At 43.0% G+C, this 26,600-nt stretch overlaps 2 protein-coding genes and 3 non-coding genes across 6 annotated transcripts; 1 reads left to right on the top strand and 4 right to left on the bottom strand.

The window, feature by feature from the left end:
* The first annotated feature begins 6,445 nt into the window (after window positions 1-6,445).
* Window positions 6,446-18,935, top strand: mamdc4.S (MAM domain containing 4 S homeolog). Of its 2 annotated transcripts, none has more exons than XM_041574821.1 (28): window positions 6,446-6,527; window positions 8,018-8,092; window positions 8,168-8,341; window positions 8,454-8,579; window positions 8,681-8,823; window positions 8,908-8,992; window positions 9,135-9,254; window positions 9,393-9,512; window positions 9,739-9,815; window positions 9,900-10,049; window positions 10,480-10,570; window positions 10,820-10,915; window positions 12,496-12,597; window positions 12,842-13,101; window positions 13,232-13,340; window positions 13,665-13,772; window positions 13,894-14,025; window positions 14,372-14,490; window positions 14,688-14,916; window positions 15,364-15,495; window positions 15,649-15,785; window positions 15,957-16,047; window positions 16,441-16,569; window positions 16,878-17,012; window positions 17,117-17,244; window positions 17,338-17,458; window positions 17,727-17,905; window positions 18,095-18,935. In XM_041574821.1, exons 1-28 carry the CDS (start codon window positions 6,479-6,481, stop codon window positions 18,110-18,112), a joined length of 3,435 nt encoding a protein of 1,144 aa, XP_041430755.1. In that variant the 5' UTR covers window positions 6,446-6,478; the 3' UTR covers window positions 18,113-18,935. The 2 variants fall into 2 exon arrangements, with proteins under 2 accessions (XP_041430755.1, XP_018088002.2); XM_018232513.2 differs by having other exon boundaries at window positions 10,817-10,915.
* Window positions 18,936-21,452: 2,517 nt separating this feature from the next.
* Window positions 21,453-26,524, bottom strand: rpl12.S (ribosomal protein L12 S homeolog). Its single transcript, NM_001086653.1, has 7 exons — window positions 26,377-26,524; window positions 22,942-23,015; window positions 22,633-22,731; window positions 22,264-22,345; window positions 21,914-22,000; window positions 21,596-21,708; window positions 21,453-21,506 (listed from the first exon to the last, which is right to left on the bottom strand). The coding sequence occupies exons 1-7, from the start codon at window positions 26,411-26,413 to the stop codon at window positions 21,501-21,503; spliced, it is 498 nt and encodes a 165-aa protein (NP_001080122.1). The 5' UTR covers window positions 26,414-26,524; the 3' UTR covers window positions 21,453-21,500.
* On the bottom strand, window positions 22,063-22,189 carry LOC121397864. The gene has a single exon (XR_005963980.1). It is a non-coding gene; the product is annotated as a small nucleolar RNA SNORA65 (small nucleolar RNA).
* Window positions 22,413-22,537, bottom strand: LOC121397863. The gene has a single exon (XR_005963979.1). It is a non-coding gene; the product is annotated as a small nucleolar RNA SNORA65 (small nucleolar RNA).
* On the bottom strand, window positions 23,091-23,220 carry LOC121397805. Its single transcript, XR_005963931.1, has one exon. It is a non-coding gene; the product is annotated as a small nucleolar RNA SNORA65 (small nucleolar RNA).
* Window positions 26,525-26,600: the final 76 nt, after the last annotated feature.

Below are 26,600 nucleotides of genomic sequence, written 5' to 3'. Positions count from 1 at the left end.
ATTAGGCTTGTGGTGCAGTAAGTTCATGTTTATATTTAGTATACAAAATACAGCATTTCTAGCCTTATTCTATTTTAGACTTTACATGCCCTTTAATACCTGTGAATGTTCCTACTGACTATTGCATAGATGTTCCGTTTAGTGTTCCATCGATGACCTGCGTCTAAAGGATGAGCATTAGGCAACAAGGGAAAAATTTTATATTCAAACAGTTCTATTTTAATTTTACGCTGGCTGAAAGGGGGGTGCTTTGGACAATATTTTTATGCTTAGCCTAAAGCACCCAGTGAATTGATCAGCAAAGGGAATCACTATACTATATGCATTTTAACCTCTTCACTGTGAGAGACAAAGCCATGCTCTGTGGCTTCTTCTGACAGTGAAGAGGTATGTTCTGATGATACGAATCCCCTTCTAGATGGAGGTATAAATGTACTGCACTTGTACCTGCATGAGTGTTATCTGTAAAGTATAAAGGACTAGAGATTTCACTTGTTCTACTTACACAGAGTAGAAGCTACTCTCCCTGCCCAGATAGCAGTATAAGGCATGAGAGAAAGTTTTGAATTGTTCTGTTACCTGCAAGCAACTGAAGCACTTCTATTACTCCAGATTTTGTTGTAGAAACCTTATTATTATAATTTATTATGTTTTTGGACAAAAAATAAAATAAAAAAGTTGTCCCGCCCAGGAGTAATAATGATATTGGAGTATAATAAAGTATATACTTGAATGTACAATGCGGTGTCCAGGGACTTATTATTCTTTTTCACTACATGGCAGGGGAAGTGATCACAGGTATGGGACCTGTTATCCAAAAAGTTATGGACCTGGGGTTTTACAGATAAAGGATCTTTCTGTAATTTGGGTCTTCATGCCCTAAGTCTGCTAGAAAATCATGTAATCATTAAATAAACCCAATAGGTTGGTTTTGCTTCCAATAAGGATTACTTATATCTTAGTATGGATCAATTACAAGCTATTGTTTTATTATTACACAGAAAAAGGAAATCACTTTTAATTATTTGGATTATATGGATAAAATTGAGTCTATGGGAGACAACCTTTCTGTAATTTGGAGCTTTTTGGATAATTGGTTTCCAGATAACGAACCCAATACCTGTACAAGAGGCGCACAGAAAATTGTTTGTATTCCTTATACTTTCTACATGGTTGCATGGGTTTTATCAAGACGAGAGATAACGAAAGAAGAAAAATCTATTATCCAGAAACCTGATATCCAGAAAGCTTTGAATTATGGGAATGCTACATCCCATTGACTCTATTTTTTATCAAATCATTCAATTCCTTAAAATCAAGGTCTCTCAGGCACCACTGGCACCAGGCATACTAAGCCTAACATATAAACTGTTAAACAAATTACCTACCGAAGATTTCATAAATTTCATAAATATATGCTGCAATGGGAAAGAGACCTCCAAACTACAATCTCAACAAAGCATTGGTCGCAATGCAGCCTAACAGCAAACTTGGGAATTACATGTGTATCGAATAGGGAGACCTCAATTAAGCTCCTACACAGAACTTACCTTGTACCATCAATACTACATAAGATCTTCCCATCTTGTGATCCATACTGCTTCAGAGGTTACCAAGAAACTGGCTCAATGCTTCATATATGGTGGACTTGCAGAATTGTCTCGAAATTCTGGGATCATGTAAAGCACTTACTATCCAAAATATTGCACACAGATTTCCCTAAGGACCCAGCCACCATGCTCCTGGGAAAGAAGCCTAATAGATTTTCCAATCCGGCTCATAGATTGTCACAGCATATTCCACAGCCGCCAGATTGATCATTGCACGCAACTGGAAAAAGCTACCATCCCTATGTCCATGCTTAAAGCAAAAGTAATTGATATAGCAGCTAATGAATGTCGTATATGTTGCAAAATGATATGGAGGCCTATGATAAGATTTGGTTGCCCTGGCTGGTATATGAAAATGATCCCTTGCTTTTCTTAGCATTGCATGTATAATTAATCAGCTTTGTCAGTGGGTAAACTGAATATTTCTAGTCCTGAAACTAACTATACCTCATGTTTCTACCTGTTCTAGTACTTAGCCCAGCCGCCACTAATTTTTATTTTAATTTATATTATTTTATTTTAATTTAAATCACAATTTGAACTAATTATGATATCCTATGCTTATCTGTTATGAAACTCAAGCAATACTGTGTTGAATTATTCTTTGGAAAATCAATAAAACATTTCAGTTTAAAAAAAAAATCAATGTCTCTGTATTAATAAAACAGTACCTTCTATTTGTATGAAGATGTAATTAATCCTTATTGAAGGCAAAACAATTCTATTGCTTTATTTAATGTTTAAATGATTTTACAGTAGAGACATAAGGTCTGGTAGGGACATAAGGTCTGGTGATCCAAATTACAGAAAGATCCCTTATCCAGAAAAGCCCAGGTCTCAAGCAATCTGGATAAATAGTCTATTGCGAATAAATTTAACAGAAATGTATCTGATGCCAACACTTTAATGGTGTATATAGTAACGTTAGTAACAGTTTTGCTTCAAGCAGCAACTGAAGCGTTAGTGAAACAGTTTATTGACAATCCAATGATTAAGAGAAACAAACAGAGCAAAGAATTCGAAAATGTTATTTATGGCAAGGGGGTGCTTGAAGCTGATGGTTCAGTAACGGGCATCACTACTACTCCTGTATATCATATTTGCACGGTAATTACAAGACATCCGATTATTTCAAAGACATCCAAGTTATGCTGAAGTCTGCATCAATACAGGTGCAGAAATTATCTGATTGCTCAGCACAGGCATTTACTGCTGCTTGTTTTTGCTAAGTCCTGCAAATAGTATTGCAATTATAACTGTTACTCACGTGTTTAAAAAGAATCCAGTTGATGCTGAAATCTTCAATTTAGTTGCTGAATAACATAATAGGGATGATATAAATAATTGCTATTAATAATAATACTAAATCGTCAATGTATGTACCAAATATCAATGGTATGTAGTGATGCAAATAAAGGAGAACTAAAGCCTAACTAAAGAAGTAGGTTGGAAATTGTACATTATGTTTTGTACTTATGTACCAGCCCAAGGCAACCACATCCCTTTAGCAGGGAAGAGCAGAGTCTCCAAGTATGCCCCACTAGCTCCCCATCTTCTATTCTGCTGATTCACTGCACATGCTCTGAGCTGCTGTCACTTACTGAGCTTAGACCCTGTCTTGCTACAAGTTCCCTTGGCAGACTTATCACAAACTAAATGTCTAACTGAGCACTTCCCCCAGCAGACGTATCAAATATAGGGGTGGAAATAAAACACACACACATTGATCATCATTAGAGAAGAATAATATATTGTAAGAAAAGTAATACAATACCGATTGAAGACAACGCAACGTCTAGCCGAGCTTCAGCTGGGGACCCCGGGCCCAAATCAAATACAGCGACTCCCAGAGCACATCAATCGGCCAATGGTCCTTACAAGACCAATTATTCTACACAACACGTCTGCTTGTAGATGAAGTCCCGAAGCCCCCCCAGCTGAGCTCCTTTTTATATTGGTACAATAACAAAGTAATAGATCATTACACATAGACATATAAAATAATAATAATGGCTACATGCCCAGGACATGGCCATGAGAATGACCATGAAAACGGAAATAACCATGTGAATGAAAATAATTGCTGTATATAATTGCTGTGTATTTTGATTATAACTATGTGAATAAGATATGAGCTTCCTCCTTAATAAACATACCTATATGTTTATGAGTCTATTACCTTAACTCCTACTATTCCCTGTTCTCCTGCTAATATCAGTACATCCATTTTACAACTAAGGAGCCATATTGAATGCACTTGATCACACTCACATTCATACATGGCCTGCCATGTCACATTTGTATCACAGACCCCCACTCAAATTAAACAGTACACATAAATTGAAAATGTCACAATATAAAGCTGATTAGTAATTAATACAGATAATTATTACATGGCAGCACAGTAGGGGGTACCTTATCCCTTATAATACATAAGTGATACTCAGAGTTCCCTGTATAACTCAGCCTGCAGCCTTGTGCCTTTATATGGTCACAGAACCCCTCAGTGACTTCTAACATCCTTATAATTTACAGTAGGGGGTATATTATCCCTTATAATACATAAGTGATACTCAGAGTTCCCTGTATAACTCAGCCTGTAGCCTTGTGCCTTTATATGGTCACAGAACCCCTCAGTGATTTCTAATATTCTTATCATTTATAGTATGGGGTATATTATCCCTTATAATACATGAGTTTTGCTCTGTGTAACTCAACTTTAATCTTCTAGGGTTTCGGTCGGGCGAGACACGCGGTGACCATGGAGAAAGTGAAAGCCAAAAATCCTGATTATAAAGTGACAAGGGCAGATGAAGGATACTGAATTTACCTGATTCACAACCGCAAAAACCTAGAGGGAAGTCAAATTGAGTCCCAGGAGAATGTGGCAAAATGTGTTTAACCAGAAACGCATGCAATACGTGTCTCATTTCCTCCGACCCTATACCCCCATGTGCCAAGAAACAGACTTGAAGAAAAAATATATTCAGTACATTACGCAGAATCCTGCCGTAAAGTGAGGTTTCTGCTTTATACGTTGCTGCCTTAAATGTGTTCGTATTACATCCAGTTGGTTGTATCACCAGGTAATAGGGTTGCCACCTTTTCTGGAAAAAAATACCAGCCTTCCTACATATTTATCTTTTTTTCCCTATTAATAACATTGGGATCAACCATCATTTTTACCGGCCAGGCCAGTAAAATACCGGCCAGGTGGCAACCCTACCAGGTAACAGTGTTTTTGAGGGTCACACAATAAAATTCAAATACTGTGTCTGTCTGTACACACTGTCTCAGATTGCTTCTTACTTCCTTCTTGTGGTCTGCTCTCCCCCCACTGCTCATGTAAGGGTGGAGCTTGGATATGACTGCCTGTGTGTGATCATGCTGCACTGATGTCTATGGGAAAAGACACTCTAAATATTCAGCAATGGCTATGCTAGGGAATTGGTGTAAATACTAGTCGGATCCCTTTAGGTAATTATTAACCCTAATCTATTTGGCCCATCTATAAAATGGCATTTGGCAGGGAAACTCCTGTCCCAGCCCAAATCTAGATTTCAGAATTGTTTGTTAGACGTTGTTGTGAGGGATCATAAACTTTCCAGAACACGGGCTAGGCTTTTGCCCATTATGGGGAAGTTGTGGGACAGATCGGCGACACCTCTCAACTTGACCCATTCAGATGTGATATGAATAAAAGATCAGGGCAGTTTCCCTTTAAGACTAGGGGACAGCTCCCCTTAGAGGTAGAAGGTGGAAGTGCAGAGGCAGAGATAATAGACAGTCAATAAATACCAGTGGAGGAGTTTATGGCATAATTAGAGAGAGATAAGGGCAAAGCTCCTGCTGACTGTTCCTAAGGTCATCTTTAATGTGCTGTGTGGACAAAAGGCAACCTGATTACTGGCCATCCAGTGTTATTTAATCATTTGTACCATTCCCAGCCGAGTTTGCCTTCATCTAACATGGCAACTCTTATAATTCAGCAGCTCACTGTTAACTCTGTTTTCACCTCAGTTAAAATAAGAGAGGTAGCAATATGAGGACAACAAATCAGCCAAGATGCTGGGGATATGGGACCAATAAAAAAGCAGCACCATACACACTCCAGCTTTATCGATAACTGCCCACAGCAGTTCTTTGGGCTCACTAGGGCCCCCTGCCATAGCACACACCAAAGCCATCCTCTAGGGGTGCCAAGAGACTGGTGGAAGGATATTGGAAACAGGGGGGATCAGGGGCCAGTCAGCAGGACCAGAGGCTACCAGGATTTTGTGCCAATATCCTGTTGGGCCAGTCCGACCCTGGCTGCCTAACGTCTGTTGTTACCCACTGGGCTGATGTTTGTGTTTCAGACAGAGGGAATTTCCAGCAGTTATACAATTCAGCTGGGATGAATAAAGGCAATTGAGAGAAGCATAGTAGCTCAGCTTGAGAAAAGACTCCAGTTCCCTCCAACCGAACCCTTCACTCAAATAAACCCTGCTTTACTTTCAGCTAATTGAGAACAAGGTGGGAAACACCTTCTGAACTTGTTTTCCAGTTTGTCTCACAAAGGGGGATCATTCCTTCCTGACGACAAAACTCCAATTGGATCAGCAACATTAATTCTGTTAGTCCTATATTCCCTCACTTGCTAAAACTGCATCTGAATGGCTGAATCACCAGCAATAAAGGGAATTAAATGTGAAGAAATTCTGTGCAGAATGGACTTCCCATTATTGAGCATAGAGACATCCCTTTGGCTGGAATGTGCAGCTATCCCAGCATACGGCGCATTATCCCTGTTGGACTGAGGGGTGAAAGTCCACAGTGACATTTCTACTAGGCGCCTCTCTCCCTGCACCTTCCTCTTCTCTCCAGGCATGTACCGGGCTGGTCTCTTCCTCATCCTCTTGTGTCTCTGCTGCTCAGGTAAGTGAAGAACTCGCAACTTTTATTCACCTAAAATACCACGTACTATCCATATACTAAGCTTGAGATGTAAAAAGGATTCTGTAGACTAGAGAATAACATTGTATCCCAGACTCTCTCTCTGGCTATTCTTACTCATATTGAGTGCCAACATGTACCATGGTGCTGTACAACAGATGAGCGCACACAGATTACATTACTATTGTTTAAATTGTCCTTTAAATATCCCATCATTCTATAATAGGGGTGATTAGAGTGGAAACAGTTTAGCACCCAAAGGCCTATTTCACAGGGAAACTGCAATATACCCATCACCAACAGGCAAACTGCAATATGCCCATCATCATCTGCCACAAATCTCTCTGCCCAATGGCAGGGGCACACAGATTTGCGGTAAAAGACCCCTCAAGAGTAGGGCGCCCGCTGAGCATTCCTAAGCTGCACTTGGCAGAACGTATATGTCTATAAAGTGAAATAGTTACTAGTTATACATGTCCCTCTTTACAAATCATTTACCCAAGTCCCTTGCTCTGTAGCTCACTACTTCTTCCCTACACATTTACACACACAGTTGCGCCTGAAAATAAAGGGGAGGGAGTACCCAAGAGCCTTCATGCAATGGGGCACAGCAAGTAGCAGTTGCAAACAGAATGCTAAAGCATATTGAGAGCAGAGCATGATGGGGACAAAAGGTCAGGAGGGTGATATTATGGCATGTTACACACAGTCCCAGACAGAAAGACAGTTAGGGGGACATTTGGTGAAAAGAGAGTCCTAGAAATCTAGTTTAAAGGCTCAATATGGTAACCCATGGTAGAATGACTGATATTTAATGTTTTTTCTAATGTAAGGCATTGTTACAAGCTAAGAGGGACTCTGGATAAATCATGGACCTCAAAGTGGGATTTAGAGCAGATAGAGACAGTAGGACAAGTAGGAGACAGTAGGGCAAGATGAAGACAGTAGGACAAGGTGCGAGACAGTAGGGGGAGATGGAGACAGTAAGCCAAGTTGCCAACAGTAGGCAAGATGGAGACAGTAGGGCATGATGGAGACAATAGCAAGAGATGGAGAGAGTACAGTAGGGCAAGATGGAGACAGTAGGGCAAGATGAAGACAGTACGACAAGATGGAGACAGTAGGGCAAGATGGAGACAACAGAACAGGGTGGAGACAGTAGGGCAAGATGGAGAATCTAGGGCAAGATATTGTCTACATGAAGCGGTCATACTGGCAGATACATTAGTTAGTTTCAAGAAATGATTGGATAAACTTTTTGGCAAAAAAGCCTAAGACGTCTGGTACTGATACATTTTGTATGTAGTTCCAAGCACTGCCCCCTCCAAGGAAAACTGGTTTCAGATCATCGCTAGGGTCAGCCTATAGACTCAGCTAGAAGTTCATGCGTATTTCAGCAAACGGCTTGATGTCATTGAGAAAAAGGTTTGCCATGATTTTATTGGCTGCATTGTTTAACCCTCTCTCTGCAGGCAGCCAGTGTAACCCAGAGAAACTCTGTAACTTTGTCTGTGATCACTGGGATTGCTCAGATGAGAACCATTGTGGTGAGTAGATATTATTTATTGCCCCCCCCCCCTAGCGTCATGTCCCCATACTAATAATCTCAATTTGTCCTCCAGGTTACCACAAGGAATCCTCCCTATTGGGAAGGCCCTTCAGCTGTGACTTTGAGCAGGATGACTGTGGTTGGACAGATGTCAGTACCTCATCCTACCAGTGGGTCAGAGAGCGCAGGACCTTCTCTAGGTGGGGAATCCGACCCCATGGGGACCACACACTAAGGAATAGATGGGGTAAGTCTTTCTACTGCAGATGTATCCCCCCCCCAGTTTTTGGTACATTGCAACACCCATTTAAAGGGAAACGATATGCCATTGTCACACCATATTCTTCGTTCTCACACAGGTTGGTTTATGGCCACTGGTGGTCACACCGGGAAATCCGCAGCCACAGCAAGCCTCCAGTCACCTGTTCTCCGGAATGCAGCCGCTACGTGTGAGATTCACATCCATTACCACATGTGGGCTGAAGGTAGGCATCATGTAGCGGCCAAAGGGCATCAGGCCAGCTCCTTGGAGCCTCCCTTTGTACAATGTTGTTGGCCAATTTCTCTTAGATCCCAACTTTTTCAGATGCGCAAACTATAAATGGGTCCTTGTCTGTGCAACTGACTGATAATAACCAAACGTATAATTTATGGGTCGGCCCAAAGAGCAGCATCAAGGGCTGGAGACAAACCGTTATCTACCCGGGCAGCATCAGAGATGCATTTCAGGTGAGGCTTTATCTTCAATTTACTACAGAGTTGGACTTTGTCATCTCCTCCGAAGGCTCACTTGATTTTCTCTCTCTCCCTCAGATCATTGTGGTCTCCTCCAGAGATCCCTTTAGCCACGGAGACATTGCTATCGATGACTTAGAGTTCCGGCACTGTGGCCTCTCAGGTAATTGGATTGTCTTGCTGAGAATTTGACTTGACCTAGGGCCAGGTTTCCATGGTCTATGGAACAGACTAATATGCCTCTGAGATAGTCATGGTAACCTTATTTCTAACCTTGTTCTTGGTTGTCTATTTTGGATTTCCAGCCCCACTGCTGGAATGCCCCGCTGAGTACCACAAGTGCCCACTTGGACCTTGTGTGATGCCAGAATCAGTCTGTGATGGGACAGACGACTGTGGAGACAATACAGATGAGACCAATTGCAGTAAGTGGTGCAGTTACTCTACTGCTTCTGCTTGGCACAATTAAAGGCCATAGTGTTAAACGTCCTGTTCCAATAATAAACTTGATTCCAAAATGTTTCTCTCTGTCTCTCAATGGACTTGTTTCCTACTAATTGTAGCCATGTACCGCTTCTGCAACTTTGAGGTCAACTCCTGTCAGTGGAATACAGACGGCTGGCAGAGGGTAAATGGCACTGGCTCAAGGCCAAGTAGAGACCATACTTCAGGCAGTAGGAATGGTGAGTACTTGACCAACGCACCCATAACTGCTGGAAAATAAGTTTTAGTTAGTATATATGTCAGGTAAGTGTTGGATCAACATCAGGACTCAGTATGGAGACCCACAGGGACCATATGGAGACCAAGCTGGGGGAACTGATACCATGTACCAAAGGGACAGGTTTCTCAAGCCCAGATCCTTTCCCAGCCCATTTGTTATAATCAGCAGTATTCTATATGTTTCAGGTTACTTTCTGAAGGTGGAGAATGGTTCCTCAGCTAAATTGTCTTTCCGTATTCAGCCAAACAATGGACCTTGCTATGTAAGTAACTCCAGCGCCACTATGAGGCACCACTAGGCTTTACAGTATGCATGTGAATCTGAATTTAAATCTTTACCTGTGCAGATGGTGCTGTACTATGTTATGGATGGATCTGATGACAACCGCTTACTGATCAATTACACTGATGCCAAGAAAACAGTGGCAGAAAAGCAAGGCCAGAGGGGGCAAGTGTGGCTGCGGGAGAGGGTCCAGCTGCCTGATACAGAACACAATGTAAGGGTCACACGTTACCCTGCCTATACCAATCATGGGTGCATATCCTTTACTGGTAGGGTAGTGGGTGTATGGGACTCACTGGAGGAATGTGAGGGGGGGTTATGGCAGGAGGTAATTACTTTAAGGTGTAGGAAAGAATCAGTAGGGAGTGAAGGAAAGGAGAAAGTACTAAGGATAAATGATAGGAGGCACTAGGTTACTGACAAGGCAGTGGAGGTGGGGAAGTTTCCTCCAGCAGAAGCAGTAGAGGCAGAAGGAAGGGAGGTGTTACTTTACTGTATGAGCAGTGGGTGCAGAGAACTCACTCCCAGCAGAAGCAGTAGGGGCAGAAGAAAGATAGAAGGAAGGAGTTGTGGCAGAAAGGCTAGTGGATGCATGGAAGCATTGGCTGTTATCTAATGATCATACCCCATCCTAACCTCTACAGGTTACCATTGAGGGCATTGCTGGAGCAGGGCCCGACTCTGTGGTTGCTTTGGATGATGTGATCCTCTCTCCGGGGTGCAGACTGGTGACGGGTAAGTGTTACCCTAATATTAAATTAATTACTGGCTCTACTTTTTTGGCTCTTCAGTTCCCCCCCATGTATTTTATTGCTGACGCTTGTGCCCCGTAACACCAGCTTGTGCACCCACTGTAATAATTCCAGATGCACTTCTACCCCCAGTCTGTCACTTGCCCTTCCTATCGCCTGCATGCAAAGTACTTCCAACTTACATAAATCTGTATCATGTGTCCCACAATCAATGTTCCATTCCATTAAGAAGGCACCCCAGCCATGACGGAAACAGTTACTCCGAGACACCTGAACGCTCGTGCCGAATCCTTTAAGTGGGAGAAAAAGACATGCCAAAACATTTCTGGTAAGGGGCAATGCTACTGGCTTATGTTTAAAGACAGTTTATGGTAAACTTCCCCTTTATTATAAAAATTAATCCGAAAACAAACTATAAGTCAAACCTATTATATTCCTGTTTATTCAGCCCTCTCACTCTGCAGCCTACAACTGAAACTATTTCTTAGAGACTTCCTACAGATGCTTAAAGGGTTTAATCATAGGGGGAGGGTGATTTTATTGTTTGGGTAGGCTAAAGATGGACATAAGAGTTAGATATTGGGGAGCACCAACCATCAAACACAGGGGATGGTGTGCAGGGTCAAATTTAAACATATGTCAGAAAAAAATGTAACTGCAACCTCCCATCCACGACAAGCTTTTCTCACGGATCGGGAGGGAACTCGCTGTGGGTGAAGGGGTTGGAGGCTCTTTTGGATTACGTGAAGGGGTTTGCACTGTAAGTGGTATCCTCTGGGTGACCTTGTCAGCGACTACACTCTTATCACTGGGGCATATTGAATATGCTAAATGATCATTTTGGCTATCAGTCGATTATTAGTATGTTATATAGGTGCAACAGCATATAACCAATTGAACCCACCTATTTGCCTGGTCGATCAGTCTCCTGCTGCCAACTGATATTTTAAAGTTGCACACTGGACATTAGTTTTAACGTTGTATTAAAAGTTATGTTTTAATTTAACCATTTTGGATGTCGTGGATGGGAGGGTGCAGTTACATGGGTCTGCTCTTTCTCTTTTTTTTCTGATATAAAGATGGACATACACTGGCTTACTTAAAGCTAATATTAGATTTTCTGCTAATGTACAAATGTCCTACCCCAACTACCTCCTCCCACTTATTTAATGGGAACCGTGCAGAAATGAAGTAGGGACTATTTTTCAGGTTGGGAAATGCCAAAATCTACATATTATATGAAAAGAAAGACAGACACATTCTATGACAGACACAATAGGCACATTTTACACATCAGTTACTGGCACCCCAGGCACAATATAGACAGTGTATAGATAGAGTATACAACATATACCATATAAGACAGCGGGTACAGACACAAGCACATTAACTGACACAAGACACATATGACATGAAACACTAGGGTTAGGATGCATCCAGGCTAAATGAATTGTTAATTTCAATTATAATAAATCCTAAATAAACAGACAGGCCCGAATTTGTGGTGAGGCCACAAAGGCCCAGGTCTAGGGCAGGGATATTCTAGGGGCGGCATGCCACATAGGGAACACCGCGTTCCCCCGCGCCCATCGCTACGGTGGGTGTGCGCAACCGGCAGGCACTAGGACCAGGAGGCCTCAGGGCAATCTGCAAGCAGTAAGAGCCAATCAGTGTGCAGCTGCTTACTACAGCGTAGGTCTAGAGGCAGGACTGGAGCTTTCTACTGCTGTTTAAAGTCAGCAACAAAGCAGGTTTTCTTTAGTTTTACATGTCAAATAGGTTTGGGAGGCTTAGCCTTCCCTAGCCTTAATGAAAATCCGCCCATGGGTTTAATTCAAGGGTAACACGAAGCAGATGCTTGATTATACCCCCCACCATTGCTTAATCTGGATCTTCTTACCCTCACAGAATTCCTATTTAATAGCAGCATGGCTGAATGGACAGACCTGAGCATTGGGAGAATAAAGTGGGGAACAGACAATGGGACTTTAACTGGAGGAGACACTAAAAGTAAGGAAACCCTTGGCAAAGACTGGTATTGTATGTAGAGAAATAAATACCTTTAAGTTCCCAAACTGTACCCCAGAAATGCATTGTCTATGTATATGGATGGATCAGGGTCTGGTGGAACAAGCACTCCCTCTAGTGGCCAAGTAAATGGGCATCTAAAATAATATACCTCTTTGCACACTGCACATCCAGAAACAAGATCACTGCTCAGCCTCTGATTAGGGTTTCTCCTCTCTCCTTCCAGAATATCTGGGAGTACAACGGGCACAAGGAAATCTTCTGGCTGGGGCAGAAATTCTCAGTCCTACCTTGTGTGCTGTGGGACCCATCTGTGCTATCAATATGACCTATTACTTTAACAGTGGCCCCTCTGGGGCCCTGTCACTGAGCTTGCTGAATCCGGAATGGGGCACCCAATCCCACGTCTGGGGAAGCCAAGGAGAATCGAGCACAGTATGGAGATCTGTCATGATCCCAGTAGGGGAAAGGAAGCAACCATTCCAGGTACCGACTCTCTAACATGGGTCATTGGCCAGAGTTGCCTACTGCAGGGACAGGTTTCGGACCACAGGAATGAGAACAGCCATGGAGTAGGAAATATAGAGAATCAGAGCTCTTTTTCTTTTGCTTACAGCTAGTTCTGGATAGCTCTGTTGACCCTCAGCTTAGGGCCAACTGGGGAGCAGCTGTGGAGAAGATTCAGTTTATTGACTGTGGAACAGATAAAATCGCTGATGACAAAGGTAGGTCACTCACTCACGCATAGGAACAAGCAGGCAGCGGGAGTAATGCTGGAGTAGTAATCTGTCAGGCATCAGTAACTTTATGTCAGGCTTGCTGTGATTGGTTACTTGTGTGACTAATCACTGCATATGACAATGTCATATATAATGATTCTCTGGGTCTTATTATGCAAATTAGGGGTTCTGCTAGTGGGCCCCAGGGGGAGTCTCATGGCAAGGGTTTGTGGGTCAATGGAACAAGTGAATATGAAAGAGGGTGCATACCGGGGATGGGATGTAGGTGTCCATTGGCTGAGATAATGTAAGGGTGTCCATTATCCTTAGCTACAGTAACGTGTAACTTTGAGACGGGGATGTGTGGCTGGTACCAGGACCTGACGGACGATATTGATTGGACAATGGGAGCACAGGCCGACCACACCACAGGCAAAGGTGGGTTCCCGATTGTCAGATCTGCTCCCCATGGTGGTTACTTGCACTCGGCTTTGTCCCTTTAAAAAGAGGGTGAATGGAATCTATATGCTTCAAATAACGATGAGTATCGCTGTTGCAGGTAACTGCCTCTATGTGGAAGGGGGTTCCCGCATGGACCGGGGTATGGTCGCACGGCTTCTCACATACCGCCAATCCGCTGCTGACTCCCAGTGCCTCACCTTCTATTACCGTGTGTGGGGCCCAGATGCAGGTAGGAGGTAGGACCCGGTCTTGAGGTGACAAACAATAGCATTTCCCAGGCTACAATATATAGAATAGACCTGCACACAAATCCTCCCCTCTCTCTCTCTCTCTCTCTATAGCACCCTACATCTTTCTACTGAAGGATTTTAAGTGTGAACCTAGGGGAAGGCAAAAATCTCCACATGCAGTAGATATCACTGCATTTTCTGGTTTGGGCTGCTCTCTTCCCCATGCTCAGGCAGTGGGGTGAGGCTCTGTTCCAACAGCCAGGCTGCTCTGGAATGGAAATCAATTTCAAGCAGTTTGGTATTGCAGGTAGCATATACCCTTCTCATTGTCCATTTCCCTTTCAGGCACTTTGATCTTGTCCAGTATTACTGAAGGGAAGGAGACTCTGCTCTGGACCAGCACAGGAACCCACGGAAACAGATGGCACCATGAATCTGTAACCCTAACCGCGAAAAGCTACCAGGTATTATGAGAGGCAGGAAAAGACTATAGGTGAAGCCCATTATATACTGTATAGTTGCCTGACAGTCTGTTTAAGCAAATGGGCTGGAAATAGTGGTGGTGCAATGGCACAGAGAGAACTGGGCCTACTGGACACTCGAGAATCATTATCAAATGGTTGTTGCCATTTAGGTTAACTGCCGTTTCTTCCCCTTCCAGTTGGCCTTTGATGCTGTACGCGATGGTTCTGTAGGAAACATGGCAGTGGATGATATCACGCTGAGGCCTGGAGCTTGTGCTGCCCCAACAAGATGCACTTTTGAGGCTGGCACCTGCCGCTTCAAATCTCAGGGACAATATATATGGAAACTGCAACAGAACCAAAATGCCAACCCTTCTTACCCCCAGCCTGGTCCCTTCTTCGATCACACTCTACAGAGTGTTTCAGGTATTGAGCACAAACTTGTGGTACTGGACCTACTGCTTGAATAGGCGGCCACTTAGGTTGGGTACTTCAAAAATTAATCAAAATCTAGAAAAAATTATGGAGATGTTACAATGGAATTCTCAGAGATGGGCCAAATATATTATCTGTGGTACTGGCTGTTATCTAAGAGTATGGATGGAGAGTATCAAGGCCTTCACCATGCACAACCTCCAAGCCTACATAACTCTACAGAATATATGGCCATCTGTCCCAAATGCCTCCATAGTTTTAGAATAGATAAGAAAAGTCTCAGGGTCCTACCCAAAAAAGATCTCTTGGACATTCCAGGTTTCTCAAATACCAGGTTCTACTTAGGATGGAGATCAGGCGAAATGTGCATTGGGAGGAAAAGGTGATGACTTGATGTAGGAATACCATGTCCACTTTTAAATTTTGGCCTCTCCACAGGGCATTACATGCTGGTTGATACTGCCACGTTGCCAAGGAAGGCATCTGCTCTGCTGGAGTCAGACATGTATGATGCACTGCCTGTTCAGGGATGTGTCACCTTCTGGACTCAGTTTGGAGGCAGCCAAGCAGGTGAGGAGGCTCAGCCATCCTAACTATGCTGTTCTTATCTTTGGGGTGCAGCCTGAATGTATAGAAATGGTTCTGGGATTAGATCACAATGCGTACATGTTACTTTTAACAGTGAAGTGATGGTTGCTATTATGGAAAATGTTTATTTTACAGGGACGCTAAATGTTTATATTGTGGAGGATACAGGGAAGAAGAAAGAGGCGCGAAAGGTACTGAGTGCAAGTGGAATGCACCAAGATATCTGGCACTACAGGGGCGTGACCATTCAGGCAGGCACCAGGCCCTGGCAGGTGAGGATTAGGAGATGAAACCCAATTTATCTGTTCTAGCATGCCTGTGGTTCTGCTCTCCCCAAGTGTCTTGTATCTGAACATTTACTTTGGCATTAGGAGTGTGGCTCTCTAATGTTTTCTTCTTGACACATTACTCATTCATTCTATTTTTATGTTCTCCGACTGTAGCTGAGGTTCGAAGCGGTCAGTGCAGGAGGAGATCAGTGTTATATTGCTCTGGATGATATTCACATAAGTCATCACCCTTGTCATGAACCAGGTACCTGCCCCCACCTTGAATGCAGTGGTTTTTAGGTTGAAGTTAAACAGCCTAATGTTAAAGAGAGACCTACAAACGATTTAACCAGTCTAATCTGTCTGTCCCATCTAGTCTGTCCCTTCCCCTATCTACATAAAGACCTCAGGCTTATCCCCCCCCCCCAGTACTGCCTTATGTCTGTCCCATCTAGTCTGTCCCTTCCCATATCTACCTAAAGAGCTCAGGCTTATCACCCCCCGTACTGCCTTATGTCTGTCCCATCTAGTCTGTCCCTTCCCATATCTACCTAAAGAGCTCATGCTTATACCCCCCCCCCCAGTACTGCCTTATTATTTTGATGTTGTTATAGTGTAAGCTGGTTTATATGACTGACAGTTGCTTTACTTTCCAAAGCCACGTGTGACTTTGAATCTGGATACTGCGGTTGGTCCAATGTTAGATTCCCATTAGTGGACACATATGACTGGGACTACACAAGTGGGGGGCCAATGGATAAAGACCACACACTAGGCACCAAGGAAGGTAAGGCATTGTATGTATGTATATTTTTATTTGTATAGCCCTCCTTGAGGGCAAAGCACCGTACAGCAAAACAATAAATTAGTAGTGACAAACAAGGGTCACTGAATTAATAAGTAACAATAAGTGCATTATTAGAAATACAATTCATATAAATATAAAATATAATTACAAAACATATTAAGTGTTCAGTGTCAAGGAGACAAAATGATGGAGGACCCTACGCCGTAGGGCTTACAGTTTAAATCTCCCACACAGATGCACATTACACCATTTAGCAGTGAGTAGGTTCATTGTCATTGTGTTGGCAGGCCATTATGCCTTTGTGGAGACCGGATCTCTACACACAGAGGGAAGTTCTGCCTGGCTACTAAGTGAGCATCTCCCAGCAACCGCCAGCTCGTGCTTCAGCTTCTGGTACGGTACAGACGCCACTGGTCATTACCGTAAGTAAATATGCCATTTCTAAATGAATAATGTTGAGAGCAGAGGCAGCTGAGCTGTAAGTTGTATCTTATACTGGGGATTACACCGTCTCTGTCCATCTCAGATGTGGGGGAGCTGGTTCTGTTTATGAGCAGCACTCAGGGTCTGCTGCCTATCTGGGTTCTCAGTGGTCATCAGAGCAATGGCTGGCAAGAGCAGCGCCTTCAGCTGAACAGCACAGTCGATTTTCAGGTAACCCCCAAGCCTACTTGCGGTCAACTATTAAAGACAACCAACCGCAGACAGGATCCATTTTAATGCTTCTGCTTATTTCCCCTGTGCCAGTTAGTTTTTGAGGCTTCCAAAGGCTCTCGGCCACACTCTGCTACAGTTGCACTGGATGACCTGAAGTACACAAGGGGCAGGTCATGTAACGCCAAACAACAGGAACCAGAAACCAAGAAAGGTAAGTTCTACTAGTATCCGATGTACAAGGACATTTCTCTGCAGGGTTCTGCATCTACCATACCCAAAGGCATTTGCTTCTTTTTAACTGCTTCACCAGTCCACTTATACAAGTCCTTCATAGACTTCACTCACCAGCAGTGCTATAAATGAGCACTCCTCGCTGCTAGTATGAAAGCTTGCCTTTTCTTGTGTTCACTGATGCCAGTAGTATAAGGCGTATCTAAGAACGTGACTTGACAGTGTTTTCCTGTTTTGCTCGAGGTTAGCAGGCAAGAACAACTCAGGAACTATTCTGGCTGTACTCCTTGGGGTGCTCCTCGTATTGCTGTGCGGGGCAGCTGGGTTCCTACTGTATCGGAAGAGGAAAAATAACTTGGCTGGGGCACCCAGTGTTTCCAGTCATGCTGACAGACTGGAAGGATTTGACAATGTGGTGTTTGAGGACGTAAGTAACTGTACAGGTTGAAAAATCCAGGTTTTTTGCTCAGGGGAGCTCTAAATTTGGAACTGGGTCACAAACCACTCACAAACCTAATGCAAAAGATTCTCCCATATTTCCTATTGCAAAAGTAAAAGCTGATATGTAGGCAAGCCAAAAAAATAAGGTCCCCAAACTTCTCTTTTGCCTTTACAGAACGGAGCATCATCCTAGTAGAAAAGTATTGCCTGCACATCAGCCCTAAAAAATTGGACCTTTTCAGACCCGTAAGCTAAGCACAGAATGCAACATAATGGTGCCTTGATTCTTTCTCATGACCTATGTAATCATTCTTGATGACTTCAACCTGTGCAACAGGAGGGCAGTGCTTTCAGCCACCTCCCAACACATGTAATGCACCTGCAAAGCAAGATCACTTCCTGCAGCCCATGGACCAACACAATGAACAACTTGCAGCCAATGAAAAAAAAAAAAAAAGGTGTTCCACTTTAAAACAAAAATGGTGCAGCCAATGAAATAACCAAATTGCTTCTTACTAGCTGAAAGGGACACTTTGATTTGACAGGTCCACAACACTTGTTGCATTACAAAGAACAAAGATGTGCCACTTTGGATCTAAAAGAATGCAGCAGTCACTGGATCCACTAACACTTGTGATCATGAAGTGCCACCACCATAGATCTGAATGGGCTGGTGCAAGTTACGTGTGGGCCATAATGATAATCTGAGTGCCAGACCAAAGAACAGATGCAGAACTGCTGGATGAGGCGAGAACCTTCCAAAAATCAGGCAAATGCCCATGCACAGGCCTGTGTACAAGGGGCACAATGGCATCTTATATTGCTCCATGTAGTGGCTATTTTAGTTCAAATATATAGAACGGCACAAAGATTATTTTTTACCAGAACACGTAATCACTTGCATGATCAGAACATTTCTGCATTGCTAACAATATAAATGCTAATACATTTTTTATTTGTGATCCTTGTACCTGGATTTATTGTCATGTAATTAAAGGTAGCTTGTTTCTATAGGACTGCAATTGTCTGCTTAAAGGAGAACCAAAGCCTAACTAAAGAAGTAGCTAGAAATGTTGTACATTAAGTTTTGTGCTTCTGAACCAGCGCAAGGCAACCACAGCCCTTTAGCAGGGAATATCTGTGTCTCCAAAGATGCCCCAGTAGCTCCCCATCTTTTTTTCTGCTGATTCACTGCACATGCTCTGTGCTGCCGTCACTTACTGATATAAATAAATTATTGGCACAGCACTTTATATTAATTTAATATTATCAACTATGTTAATTCATATTCACATTGGCACTTTATATAAATAACAGTTAATTGATTTTTAGAATGAATTAAAAGGCACTATTTACAAGATTGGCAGATATTGATTCATTGAACGGTTATAATTGCACTAAGCACTTTAATCAGAAACTTTAGGTTAAGTAAAGTTGATCAATTAATTCCTAAAGTGGTTAAATTGGTGTTGATACAGGTATGGTGTTTGAAATCCCGTAGTTGGTTGTATGTGGAATTAGTATTGTAGTAACCTTTGAGACTAGCTATTGTGGTTAAAAAATATTAATGCTCAACCGATTATGGAAAGAGGTATTCAAAACAATAAATGAAACTTGGGCAACGTCATTACCACCTGACCAATGGCTAGCTCTCTTACTGCGTAAACCAGATCAGATTTCGACCAATGAACAGACTTTGTATACAAATATATTTAACCACACGGGGCCTAATAGCTAAAAGGTGGAAAGGTCCACCCCCAACGATGCAGGAAATACGGAACAAAAATGTTGTGGACTATTGAAATGGTGAAACTTACAGCATTAAAGGGGAAGGAAACCTAGTAGGCGCAAACCCCCCCTCCCTCCTGGCCTACCCCTCCCGCTGGGCAAATGCCCCTAACTTTTTACTTACCCTTCTGCGCAGGTGCAGTCCAGGGAGTTCACCGGCGACATCTTCCACGCGATCTTCTTCCTGTTGTGAACCGCGCATGCGTAGTAGGATCATTTCGCCGGTACGATCTAAGTGCATGCGCGTGACTTTTGGTAGATCCGTACCGGCGAAATTATCCTACTGCGCATGCGCTAAAACGTCGTTCACAGCAGGAAGATCGCGTAGAAGAAGATGTCGTTGGTGAACTCCCTGGACTGGACCTGCGCAGAAGGGTAAGTAACAAGTTAGGGGCATTTGCCCAGCAGGACGGGTAGGCCAGTGAGGAGGAGGGCAACAAACGGGGGGGGGGGCTGGCACCGACTAGGTTTCCTTCCCCTTTAATGAAAAAATAGGCTAAACAAATTTGAAGAAGTGTGGAATGTATGGTTATATAGAGATGGTATGTTACATAAATTGTAAAGATGCATATAAATAATGTCTCAACCACCAAAACCTTCCCTCAAACCCTACCCTTACCAGTTTTCCTCCCCCCTTGCATAAGTACAAGTTCATAAAACCAGGCAGCAGCCCACCTTGAATGATTTAACTGGCTTAGGGGGTTATATTATTCCCCTCTTTTCCTGATGTGCTGTTATGGCAGTCTGGGTCAGGTAGCTCTGCATACGCTATAAGCCATTTATTAGGACAGCTCTGTGTGTCACATTGGCTTGTGTTAGAACAACTGTGTTCTTACCAGTCCCTCCATTTTGTCCTATCACTACCCCAGGGACAGCTCTGTGTCCTTGTGCTGTGTATTAATCTCAGTAAAGTTAACATGCATAAATACAAAATAAAAATGCTTGAAGAATACTGAAACTGTCCTTCACCTCCAAGACAGGACAAAAGAACTGAGGAGAGAAGGTGGCACCAGACCACAAGGAGAGGGACCAGGAAACCACAATCTTCTGTCCTGCCTCCAGAGGATGACAAAACCCTCCTTCCAAACCCTCTGCATGGAAGGAGGGCCACTAAAAAAAAAAAAAAAGCTTTGGGCTCCATCTAGGATTTGTAGCAGGGAGTAGCTTCCCAGGCTTTAAGTGAAGGGACCACTGGATAGTGTGTCAGGCTTTAGGTTCTCCTCCCTGCCCACTCCACTGGGTGAGATCCAGACCATGTTTAAGGAATTTCACCTAGAGGAAGTTGTACTGCCTCAACTAAGGCCTCAGGGACTGCACCTGCATCTACCTCTGATATATTGTGCGGCCTGTGTGCCTATATATTCTGTAAATGCCTCTTTACTGATGTTAAGTACCCTGTGAATCATTTGTCTGACAGTTATTTCTGTTTGATTTGCAAGAGCCTCCTGGCACCCAATTCTTTATTAGTTAAAGGACAGTAGTCTGACAGTTTAGTTGCACTACACCACACCTTCATTTCATCCACTTTGAAAAAGGCCCTGCCTTAACATTATCTTTGCTTGAGAAAACTTAAATCAAGTGTCATTTAGAGTTAACAGCTATGGCTATAACCTAGACTTTACTAATCCCAGGGATAAAAGGTCCAAAGAAAAAAAAAAGTCAGTGGTCCACAGACAGACCTTGGCCCAGCCACTTGGCAACCACGAATTTCAAATAAAGCAAATAAGCCAATAAAGAAACACAAGTGAAAGTAATTTTCTTTATTGAGGATTCCCATTCTCTTCATAGCAATTTTAGCTCTGTGGAGAGAAAGATTCATCAATTAAAAGACTGCCTTGCAGCATAAACACTTCAGATCATGAAATTTAAAATGTCTAAAGTTACTTACTGCTGGGCACTCCAATTCTCCACTGTTGATGTCATCAATGATGTCGTGGGGGTGTCTGCCATCTACATTACATCCCACAGACTGTGCTGTACCCAGGATCTCCTTAATGGTTCCTAGGAGAATACAGTTGGGCATCATTTACTGCTTTATCTAGTTTAGTGTGTGTCCCTTTAAATACAATTTGGTCCCCAAGAGCCCAGTGAAAGCATGTAACTGCTCATTCATGTATACAGAGATGAAAGTGTATCATGAACCTGTCCAATGTAAAAGAGGTTAAGGGTATTACTATAGGAACCTCAGGCCAAGCAGAATACTCACCAGAAAGCTCTCTGGCCAGGGATCGGTGCCTCATCTGGCGAGCAATGTTTATCACTTCATCCATGGAGATGTTGCCATTGTGTTTAACTGGTGAATAAAACAGGCAGTGTAAATATCCAGGCACAACCAACTGTATAAGGGAGCAGAACTCTTGTTTACAATCTTTTGGCACAGGTTCACTCACACCCAGAATGTACCTGTTTCCTAAGATGTAGTTTGCTCTTAGCTCACCACTGGACTGTAAGCAGTTAGGCAATAAACTGCTGCAGTGGCGGGTGGCTGCCAATGATACAAAATGCACCATCTGGATTTGGTATTTAGTGACCGACTCCAACACAATCAGGACTTACTGTTCTTCTGCTTCTTCCTGTCACGCGGAGGCTCCTTCAGGGCTTTAATGATCAGCGCAGAGGCAGATGGCACAACCTCAATCTGCAAAATGAAAGGTTTAATCAGACCCGCTGCCATCTTTGCACATTCCCACAGCAGGCTCTAAGCATTGTGTTCCCACTCTTTCGGCACAGAGGCTTTCACAAACTGAAGGACCCTGTTTCCTAAGATGGGGTCACTCTCAGCTCACCACTGGAATACACCAAGCCACAGGCAGGCTGGTATAGTGGCGGGTGGCTTTACCCAACTTGTACATCTAAGTAAACAGCACAGCACCAGCTTCCAGTCACAAAATTAAGGTGTAACCCACAAAGGTCCATCGGCATTACCTGAGCTTGTCTGTTCTGGATGGTCAGTTTGACTGTGATCCTCAGTCCCTTCCAGTCACCGGTAGCCTTGGCTATGTCATCACCAACTTTTTTGGGAGACTAATGAGAAAAACAATTTATACACATCTGTGCAAGAAATGTTCTGGGCACACAAGCTATATCCTCATACTGTACAGTCTAAGGGAATAAATATGGCACCTACCCCCTCACACAGGTATAAACAAACAGCATTAGGAATACTCTGGACACTTAAGCTATACCCTCATACTATGGCATCCCCATAAATTTAATTACAGAGAAGGAACTTACCAAGCCTAAAGGTCCAATTTTCGGGGCCAGAGCAGAAGTGGCACCCACCTCCCCACCAGTGCATCTCAGGCACACTAGAAGAGAAAATAAATGGGGGACATTTATTCCAGTGGCCAAATAAGACAAGAGCCCTGGCTGCTACAAGGAGAGATTGTCTGCCATCTTTCGGCACAGGGATGATCACATACAGAACAGCCCTGTTTCCTAAGAGGAGATGTTGTTCTCAGCTCACCACTGGAATACACCGAGCCACGGCAGGCAGACTGGTATAGTGGCGGGTGGCTACAGGGACCCACAACAGCAGAAGTTGCTTAAACAATACTTGTGTGCCTTAAAGTGATACGGACATTGTTAATCTACATCAAAAGTTACCTATAGGTTATGCTGATCATTTTCCTCGATAGTACTGCTTTTGTAAGAGTCACTTAAAACCCCTAAACCAGACTGCTTTGCCAACCTGACTGTCCCTCAGCGACACGGACAACAAAAATGAAACCTTTTACATCTCATATGACATTACCATTGCATCATTTATAATTTTGCCATAAAAATATTTTCCCAATGCCTTTATATGACCTATCTGATCCCCCATGTTCCTCTGTGAGGGGGCTGCCATATTTGTGCAGCAGTAGCACCGTTGTGATAGAAACTCTTTAACAGGACAGGCTGGAAAGTGACAGTCCGGTTGGCAACAGAGTCAGGTTTAGGAACACATCAAGTAACATTACTTACAAAAGCAGATCAATGAAAAATGACCAACATGACCTATAGGTAACTTTTTATATATATTTTGAGAAATTCTTAGGGAAGGGGCACATGAAGCTACTGGGTGAGATAAGTTGACCAGTGAGATAGGTTGCCCAGCGTCAACTCGCTTCTTCAGGCGACTAATCTCCCCAAACTGCCTTACCGCCGGCTAGAAAGCAAATTGCCGGCGGGATGGCAGTCAGGTGACTTCTGCAAGGCCGAATCGATCGAAGTTTCCTCGTGAAGCAACTTCGGAAAACTAAGCACTCAGAGCCATCCCACCGCCAATTTAGATTCTAGCCAGCGGGAAGGCTTTTCAGGGAGATTAGCTGTCAAAAAAGTCCAAATTAGTCTCTGGGCGACTAAATCTCCCCAAATCTTGGCGTGTGCCCTTACCCTTCGGGTCAGTATCCCTTTAGAGGGGTCTTTCGCCTTTAAGCACTTTTTTCCAGTTCACTTGGCTTCAATTACTTAAGCAGAATAAAAACTTTCCAAAGCATTTCCATTTTCTATTTGTGACCGTTTCTCAATTATTAAGTGTAAAGTTAAAATGTTCGCCTTCCGAAGCAGCACTGGGAGTCGCAATACTTTTAGTTGATACATTAGTTATTTTTAGCCCTGCTGAGCAGAATTCCTGATATTCATTAAAGGCAGCTGTTCGTATTAATACAATAGTTGCCAATACTCCACATATATGGCTGAGAAATGTATCAAATATTTTTATCAATTAAATGTAGCAAATTGTTAACAGTTCAGGATGCTTCTGGATCACTGAGCTGCCAGATGGAGACATTAGAGACAGGAACATTCAACTTTAAAACTTCAATTAATGGGGAAAATGGTAAAAAAAGATGGAAAGCAATCGAGAACGGTTTATGGTGAACAATCCCTTTAAGGTTGCTATGGTTGCTGACCTTAGCAACAGACATTTAAAGCTTTGCTCTGCAAATAAGCAAAAAGTTGGGAGCAGGGCGGTTGGCACCTTAATCAAAGCTCCACTCAGAGGCATTTTCTGCTGCCCATTATCTGGGGTCTCAAGGCATCTATAGGGGGGGACAGAGTTTCACCAATATTAGTTGAATAGGCTTCTCAGCAATAACACCTCCCCCTTCCGAGCTCAATGAGCATGTGCAGAGCCACAGACTCAAAGACATGTCCTGGCTCCTGCTAGCGTAAGAAAGCTGTATACAATTAACAGTATTCTCATTTTTAGATTTCAGTTCCTCTTTAAGGTAACTTAGTATGTTATAAAATGGCCAATTCTAAACAACCTTTCAATTTGTAATTTTTTGTTTTTGACTTTTGCTTCAGACTCTTTCCAGCTTTCAAATGGGGATCACTGACCCCATCCAAAAACGAAATGCCCTGTAAGGCTACAAATTTATTATTGCTATAGACTGGCAGATTAAAGCTGCGGATATCTGCCTTCCCGATCGTCAAAATCGGGCAAGTTTGATTTTTTTCCTGCAATCCAGGACCGCATCTGCTATTCGCAGCATTGTAATCCCCCGGGCCGAACATTTAGATTCACCCAATGTCGCCCAGCCGTTAGCAGGCACATCAAGTTAAGATCCTCTTGTTTGGCGACCTTGCTAAACAAGCAGATCTTAGTGTATGGCCACCTTTAGTCATATCAATGCATGGTTGCTAGGGTAATTTGGACCCTGGCAACCAGAAAGATGAAACTACAAACTGGAGAGCTGCTGAATAAAACTCAAACGACAAAAAAATGAAGACCAATTGCAAATTGTCACAAATCACTCGACATAAATGTTCATTTAAAGGTGAACCTCGCCTTTAAAGGGTGGTTTACATTTACATTAGTGGTTCACATTTAAGTTAACTTTGTATGTTATAAATAAAAATGCCAATTCTAAGCCACTTCAGTATTTTTTTCTCTTAAAGTTTTTAAGTTTCTTGCCCTTATGACAATTTCCAGCTTTCAAAGAAGAGTCACAAGTGTTCTCTGTAAGGCTACATATGTATTATTCCTGCTTCTTTTTATTCTTTAGATTTCTATTCAGGCCTCTCATATTCAAGTCTTTTATTTAAATCAATGCATGGTTGCTAGGGCAATTTGGACCCTAGCAACCAGATGGCCAAAACAGCATAACTGGAGAGCTGCGGAATAAAACGCTAAAAAAAAAAAAGTAAGACCAATTGCATTGATTTGATGGAGGATATGGATTATTAATAGTGGAGGGTCAGAACAGAAATGAGAAATATAAAGTAGCAACAACAATAAAGGTGTAGCTTTAGAGAGGATTCATTTTTAAAGGGCCCTTTTGAAATCTAGAAAGTCATAGAAGGCATATAATTCATAAACTATAGAAAAAAAAAATGAAGACCACAGAACACAAACACCACAGAAGGAGATAGATATATATTTCCCCTAATATAGGCGCAATGCATACATATTTCCCCTAATAAAGGCGCCATACATACATATTTCCTCTAATATAGGCTCCAGGCATACATATTATCCCTAATATAGGTGTAGCCCCCCCCCCACAGAGAAAGAAAAGATATTTACACAGACAGCGCGCATTAGCCCCGGGTTCATTGAGAAGCGTTACCGCGTGGGAAGACAGGCGGCAGATCACAAGTACCGTGGCTGAGGCCTGCTGGGGCGGCCAGACTCAGGCGTGCGGGCTCGGCTCTGGGATAGCCCCACAAATACACACGTACCGACTTTAATTTCGTTGGGGTCGAGTTTAGGAGGCATGGCTGCAGTAAACTAGAGGAAAATCCGCTTCACTCGGGCCGGTTTCGGTGTCGGATGAACCCGGATTCGGGACGACCGATAAAGAAGTTGCACCTCTACCAGCAGCAAAGCAGGATGAGAAAGAGGGCGTAACAGCCCGAAATCACGCCTTAAAAAGAGGCCAAACACCGCGAGAAGATACGATGGG

This window comes from Xenopus laevis, chromosome 8S (genome assembly GCF_017654675.1).
Source record: "Xenopus laevis strain J_2021 chromosome 8S, Xenopus_laevis_v10.1, whole genome shotgun sequence".
NCBI lineage: Eukaryota > Metazoa > Chordata > Amphibia > Anura > Pipidae > Xenopus > Xenopus laevis.
Note: the sequence above shows the minus strand (reverse complement) of the source record. Positions and strands in the feature narration are given on the sequence as shown.

Coding starts and splice junctions, on each gene's coding strand:
- mamdc4.S (XM_018232513.2), top strand. CDS start 6,479: ATGTACCGGGCTGGTCTCTTCCTCATCCTCTTGTGTCTCTGCTGCTCA. Junction 14,026..14,371: donor TGTGTGGGGCCCAGATGCAG/GTAGGAGGTAGG, acceptor TTTCCCTTTCAG/GCACTTTGATCTTGTCCAGT. Junction 16,048..16,440: donor TCACCCTTGTCATGAACCAG/GTACCTGCCCCC, acceptor TACTTTCCAAAG/CCACGTGTGACTTTGAATCT.
- rpl12.S (NM_001086653.1), bottom strand. CDS start 26,413: ATGCCTCCTAAACTCGACCCCAACGAAATTAAAGTCG. Junction 22,346..22,632: donor TCCAGAACAGACAAGCTCAG/GTAATGCCGATG, acceptor TTCATTTTGCAG/ATTGAGGTTGTGCCATCTGC. Junction 22,001..22,263: donor CAGGAAGAAGCAGAAGAACA/GTAAGTCCTGAT, acceptor TTTATTCACCAG/TTAAACACAATGGCAACATC.